The sequence below is a fragment of the Molossus molossus genome, unplaced genomic scaffold, assembly GCF_014108415.1.
Source record: "Molossus molossus isolate mMolMol1 unplaced genomic scaffold, mMolMol1.p scaffold_m16_p_4, whole genome shotgun sequence".
In the NCBI taxonomy this organism is placed as follows: Eukaryota; Metazoa; Chordata; class Mammalia; order Chiroptera; family Molossidae; genus Molossus; species Molossus molossus.
Genome location: NW_023425377.1, coordinates 65,672,510 through 65,679,371, shown reverse-complemented (window position 1 = coordinate 65,679,371; position 6,862 = coordinate 65,672,510). Strand labels below are relative to the sequence as shown.

General features: G+C 47.1%; 1 protein-coding gene across 1 annotated transcript; it reads right to left on the bottom strand.

Moving 5' to 3' along the window:
- Positions 1–542: 542 nt before the first annotated feature.
- On the bottom strand, positions 543–1,151 carry LOC118615632 (high mobility group protein B3-like). The gene is given in 2 exon segments (XM_036240734.1): positions 543–975; positions 977–1,151. Coding segments are annotated over 2 exon segments (597 nt in total). The 5' UTR covers positions 1,141–1,151.
- Positions 1,152–6,862: the final 5,711 nt, after the last annotated feature.

The following is a 6,862-nucleotide window of genomic DNA, read 5'->3' as shown; positions in this document are numbered from 1 at the left end:
TGCCCACTGCAGTGTCCACAGGTCCAGCCTTACAGTGCACGCCCTGAGCTATGGCCCCTCCAAAAGGCATCTTCCCCACAGCCTCAACACCAAGCAAAGAGCATCAAGAGCTTGTCTCGGTTGTTTGTTCTTTTTACATACTATAGATATGTACAGTCTTGGTAACTCAGGATTTCTAGCCAATAACCAAATAGTTAACACCACCTTACAGATTAAAAAAAGAAAATGCCAGAAACATCTTTAAATGCCTTGTCACACCAACAGCAAAGTGCACAGAGTGAGGAGAACACGAGAACCTTTTCATTTTAAAAATGTTTGGAAATATGTACAACTTTGATACAGTTTCAGGGTGCTCGACACCCATGGCCACTTCATGTAAACCACTGACAATTTCTGAGCACTTTGAGAAACTACATATGATCATGATCCAATTGTGTAATTAATCCTAATGAGGGCAACAGACACCTCTCAAATAAGAGCTGTGTCAATTATGGCACTCCCCTACACTAAGGTATTCACAAGGAGACAGATAAACAGTTTTTTTATTCATCCTCCTCTTCCTCCTCCCCCTCTTCCTCCTCATCTTCTTCATCTTCCTCTTCCACCTTTTTCCGGGCAACTTTAGCAGGACCCTTTGCACCATCAAACTTTCCTTTAGACTTATAGTCGGCAACATCCTTCTCATACTTCTCCTTCAGCTTTGCAGCCTTACTGTTGTAAGGCTGCTTTTCACTGTCACTTAAGTTATTCCACATCACGCCCAGCTTCTTTGCCACATCTCCAATAGAGATGCCAGGGTTTGTGGATTTGATCTTGCGGTGGAATTCTGAACAGAACAGAAAGAATCCAGACGGTGGCCTTTTGGCGGCATTGGGGTCCTTTTTCTTCTTGCCTCCCTTAGCTGGTCCATAATCCTTCATTTCCCGATCATAACGTACTTTATCTGCTTTTGCCATCTCATCAAATTTAGATTTCTTTCCCCGACATCGTCTTCCACCTCTCAGAGCACTTCTTGGAAAATTCTGCAAAATTGACAGGAACTTCTGGATTTTTCTTCTTATGTTCCTCTCTGCATGTCTGCACAAAGAAGGCATAAGCGGACATCTTGCCCTTTGGCTTCTTGGGATCACCTTTAGCCATCCTGACTGTATTGTTCGCTAGTCTGGGCAGCACAGGGCACGACGCGAGGCTCAGCGTTCCCCAGCCTCGCGCTAGCTGACTCCACGAGAGCCGCCTCAACCCTGGAACTTTTAAAACCTGATTTTGTTAGATCGAAAAATATAAAGAGACCCTGAAACAATAGGGCCCCATGGACCCAGGCCAAGCGTTTAATTTAAAGAAAAAAGAGCCCTGGCTTGTTTGGCTCAGCGGTTAGAGCGTTGGCCTGCAGTCTGGAGAGACCTGGGTTCAGTTTCCACTAAGGGCACGTGTCTCGGTTGCAGTTTGTCCCTGGCCCTGGTTGGGTTGTGTGGGTGGCGGCCACTCGATGTGTCCCTTTCATGTCGATGTTTCTCTCTCTCTCTCCCTCCCACTCTATCTGAACAAAATAACAAAAAATGTCCTCGTGTGAGGATAAAAAATAATAATAACAACTTAAAAAAGAAATCAACTATTTTCTGAATGTTCTTTATTTCAAATTTTCTTTCTATATTAAGTAAACAATGCTAATATGTGACTCTTGTGATCAATTTAAAATCCATATGTCCACAAATACAACTCAGACTCAAAAGTAATTTCCATTTGTCAGATTAACCATCTACTAGGTAAACTGATTTATGAAAATGGAAATAAATGGGGCTTGATCATCTCCACTCTTGTGAGCCTGACTTCTCCAAGTGTGGTCTGGGATCAGCAACACTGGTACCCTTGGGAGCTTGTTAGAAATATGGACTCTTGCCCCCCCAAACCTCCAAAGATCTACAGATCACAACTTGCATTGTGGTAAGATTCCCACAGAGATTTGCGCACCTGGAGCCTAAGCAGCACTGTTCTAGATACCACTGTCCAGAAGCATTTTCTGTGACGACGGAAATGCTCTCTACCTGAGGTAATATGGCCACTAGCCACACATGGCTATTGAGCACCTGAAAAGTAACTATGCAATTGAGGACTGAATGTTTATTTAAAATTTTTTTCCTTTATTGATTTTAGAGAGAGGAAGGAAGAGAGAGAGAGAGATAGAAACATCGATGACAGAGAGAAAATTGATTGGCTGCCTCCTGCATGCCCTCCACTGGGGATCGGGCCCACAACTCGGGCATATGTCCTGACTGGAAATTGAACCGGCGGCCACTTGGTGCATGGGTCAATGCTCAACTGCTGAGCCACACCAGCTGTGCTAATTTATTTAATTTTAATTCATTCTAATTTAAAAAGACACACAGTGAGTGGCTACCATGTTGGACAGTGCAACTCTCTAGCCTAGTGTTATCTGTGTACTTCTGCAAGCAAAGGGTCAAGAAGTAACCACTACAGCCAAATCTACCAATTGTATAACGTAACCCATCTGTCCTTCCAACATTCAGGATGACCTGAAGAAGTGTCAGTCCTATTTAGCTGCTTCTTCTAGAACATCAGGTATGAAGCCTGGGTCTTTAGGATGATAGTGCTGACCATTCTGCTTCCTTTTTTGATCTAGTTTCCAAAAGTCACCCCTCAGCCATTCCTAGCTCTAGCATTTTCATACTGACTTCTTAGGAATCTCACTACTAGACAAAAAAGGAGTCCAGGTTCCAAGACACCCGAGGCTTGAGGATACCCGAGGGTGTGGTAATCTGGCAGGCTATTGAGGGGATGAGGGAGGGCCCAAAGCTTGCAATAGATTTTCAAAAGGGCCCATGACTCAAACCTTGGCCAAGGGAAGAAGACGGAAGAACTTTGGAGCTTGACAATACTAACAGAGGAGCTCTCAACCCTAGTCTGATAACCCTCATACACCCCTCATAAAATTAGTCGCGAGAAGCTAATAAATAACTATGTAAAGTGGAAAATGTTGTAAAATTAACTATCATGAAATACTAATGCACCCAGGCCAGGATGCTCAGTTGGTTGGAGTGTTGTCCTAATATGCCAACGTTGCAGGTTCAATCCCCAATCAGGGCACATATAAGAATCAACCAATAAATGCAAAAATAGGTAGAACAGCAAGTCAATGTTTCTCTCTCTCTAAAATCAACAAATAAATAAGTAAAACATTTTAAGAAGGCTATGCATGACAGAACAAAATAGTCAGACAATCCTTGGCAAATGAGATAAAAATTTCTGCTTTACTGGTCCCATTACAAGAAATGAATGCGAGCCCTGGCTGGTTTTGCTCAGTGGTTAGAGCGTCGGCTGCGGTTCGGTTCCCGCTGAGGGCATGTACCTCGGTTGCGGTTCATCCCGGGTCCTGGTTGGGGTAGTGCGGGTGGTGGCTGGTCGATGTGTCTCTCTCACATCAATGTTTCTCTCTCTTTTTCATCCTCCCTCTCTCCCTCCTGCTCTATATGAAGATAAATGCAAAAAAAATGTCCTCAGGTGAGGATAATTAAAAAAAAAAAAAAGAAAGAAATGAATGAGAACATGATTAGTGAAAGGTTCAAATCAGAAGATATGGAACTATCCATTCTCCTGGAAGAGCTCAGGGTATAGCCTAAGAAGGTCAGAAGATCATTCAAGGAGACTGATCACCCCTCACACAGTCTTGGGCTGAATCTAAACTAAGATGGCACATTCCAAAGTTCCCAATATCCCTCTACTCTCTGTGTGGTCAGAAGCAAGAACAACACACAGTTCACTACCCCGAGACCACTTAGCTGTAATGACAAAATACATTATACACAAGCACTTGGAACTGCCTTCTTAATAATGCAGAAAGATTAAGTAAGAATCTAGGTTTAAGGAGAGTAGGTGTGCTTTCCTTCTTTAAATACACTTTAATGGTGACCAAACAGGTTGAGGGGGCCTCACAGCTGAGATGAAAAATTCTTTCTTGCTAGCCAGTTTTGCTCATCTGACTCCAGGGACTATGAAAGGGTCAGCAGGCACACTGTGAGAGGGCAGGGTTAGAATGACTTGCAAAGTCTTCCTCTCCCAGTCAGCTGACCAGGAAAGACTGAATGTATCAAGCTCCAGAGTTTACTATGAGGAAAAGACCCATTCAAGCTGTTTTCTCCAGAGTGGAGTAAGTGGACCATCTGAGGATTGAAGATTGTTGTCTGGACTTGGGTTGACTGTGAGGGCCTTGAGTTCATCTAAAGGCTACATCCAAAGAAGTGTATATTTGAAGCTATATGTCTCAAAATAAAAGCCTCAGGGATCTTTCTACCACAGAAAGAAACCAGGAACCAGATTATCTAACAGCCATGTTGTCACTATTCAATTTCTTAAGCCTTAAGAGAAAGAGTTGTCTTCAAGAACAGCAAGAAGAGGTGACTGACTGCATTTTATTCTAAAGACTACCTAGGGGAATCTCAAGAGATTGCTACAAGAAAAAGCAGCAGCCCAGGGGCTGTACTGGGGTGATGGTTCCCGAGGAAGGCCACAGGTGGGCAGAGCTCACTCCTTAAGCAAGTCTCCACCTAGAAACAGAAGGAACACAGGTAGCTCCGAAAACACAGAACACTGCCTCTGTGGTTCCTGCATGTGAAAAGCCCATTTTCTCCCTCTATCTGGAAATTTAGAAGTGCTAATCCTTCCAGAATCTAAGTGCCTCAAAAGTTTATGAATGCTAGGTGCCAGGCCCTGGGAATACAAAGGAAAATACAACAAAGTCCCTGCTCTCTAACTAGTCTAGCAAATAGGGCATCACACAAAAGCACCCTCTCCTGGTCCTGCTCTTTTGTGCCAGGTATTATCTCTATTCAGCATATTCCTGATATGACAACTATTTATAAATTAGTCTCCCACACACTCTACTTTTCAGTGAGCTCCAAGAGGGCATCTTGGTTTCTCTAGCACCTAGCACAATGCTTCAAAAAGTAGAATAAAATGGTGGTGGTGGTGGTGGGTGACACTTCTAACTTTCCAGATAGAGGTCATGAAACTGCCTAGGGCTGTTGTTCAACTGGCTTTGTAACCCCTCTTTACTAGAAAGCTCTAGTGACTGACTATCCGGTCCAAACCATCCTTCTCCCACAAACAAGGCCCCATTTAACAAGACCTCATCCTCCAAAAGGACTTCAGGCTTTCCCCAATTTCTTTTTCTTTTCTTTTCTTTTTTTATCCTCACCCGAGGACATTTTTCCATTTTTTTGTTCAGATAGAGTGGGAGGGAGAGAGACAGAGAGAGAGAGAGAGAGAGAAACATTGACGGGAATGGGACACATGAAGTGGCTGCCACCCGCACGACCAACCAGGGCCGGAGACAAACTGCAACTGAGGTACATGCCCTTAGTGGGAACCAAACCCGGGTCTCTCTGGTCCGCAGGCCGACGCTCTAACTGCTGAGCCAAACCAGCCAGGGCTCTTTTCCCATTTTCTAAGAATTTTGGCAGAACCCAGATACAATGGGCTGCCTTGTGAAGAAGATTTTACCAATCCTGGCTGGCTGACAGTGGTGTGTGGAGGTAAGTGGGACAGTGGTCTTAGAATTGCTGTGATTTTCCCACTGCAACTGAAATAAGGCCCAAACTCTTTTTGAGACTCGTAGGCCTAGTGAGATTCAGCTCCAGCTTCTCTCCAAACTCAACTAGGGGCTTTCCTTCTCCAGCTCTGCTTTCTTTCTGCTGTTTCTCACCTCAGGCCTCCGAGGAGCGAGGAGCGGTGCTCTCTCCACCTGGCTTCGCGCAGCATGCCACCTCTTTCCTTATAGCTTTTCTCACAGTTTATGCTAAGTTTTTTTTGCACTTTTGTTCTCTCTCAACCATGAGCTTGAGAACTGGGACTTTGCCAGCAGCCAGCTCGGTGCTCTGCATATAGTACCTAATAAATATTTGCCAAATTAATGGAAAAAGAGGGGTCCTTCACTTCCACCCAGCTCCTTTAACCATTTTTCCTGGTGGTTCCCAAACCTAGTCAGTCACCCATCTCTTCATTCCCAAGTCCCATTCTCCACAACTCTCCATTGTTTGCTCTCAAAACTTCCCACTTCATGAATCCCACTAACCCATCCATTTACACCCCCAACACTCTCCTCTTACCCTCTTATAATTCTATAAACCCCCTCCCCATCCACGAACTCCCCTTAAACCCATCCCTCTCGCCCCAGGACGGGCTCCTAAAACCCGCCACCCCACTGCTTAACCCCAAAAGCCTTTCAATCGGTTCCATTTTAACCCCATAAACCCCTTCTTCGTCCTCCTCAAGACCCCCACATCTGCCGTCCAGGGTTAGAGACGCACCCTGAGCGATCGCCCTGGCCCCTCCTCTGCTTTAAGGCCCAGCTGCCCCGACTCCCCGGTACGCCCCCTTCCTGGCGGGGACTTTGGGAGGCTCCCTGCCCAGCAGACCCCGCGCAGCACCTGGCCTGCGCCTTCTTCAGGTTCTGGTCGGTAACGGCCACGATCTGCTGCAGGACGTCTCCCAAGCCGGGGCCCGGCGGGGACCTTGGCGGTGGCGCATCCGTGGGCGGCGGTGCGGGGCATCCGTGGGCGGCGGCGGGGCCCGGAGCGCGCTGAGGAGGAGCCGCGACCTGGAGCGCTTGCACCGCCCCGCAGTCCACCGCCGCAGCCTGTTCGCCGCGAGTCTGGGCCCGCCCCGCCGCCCCGCCGCCCCCGCCGCCGCGCCCCGCCGCTCCGCACCGCTCACGGACACGCCCCTAGGTGCCGGCATCGGGGTGGTGGAGGCAGCGCGCTTCCCGCCGCCCTCCTCTGCTCGTCCGAGAGGGCGACGCCGGCTCCGCCCCGCCCAGCGGCCCCAACCCCTACATCTCCGCTCTAGGAGC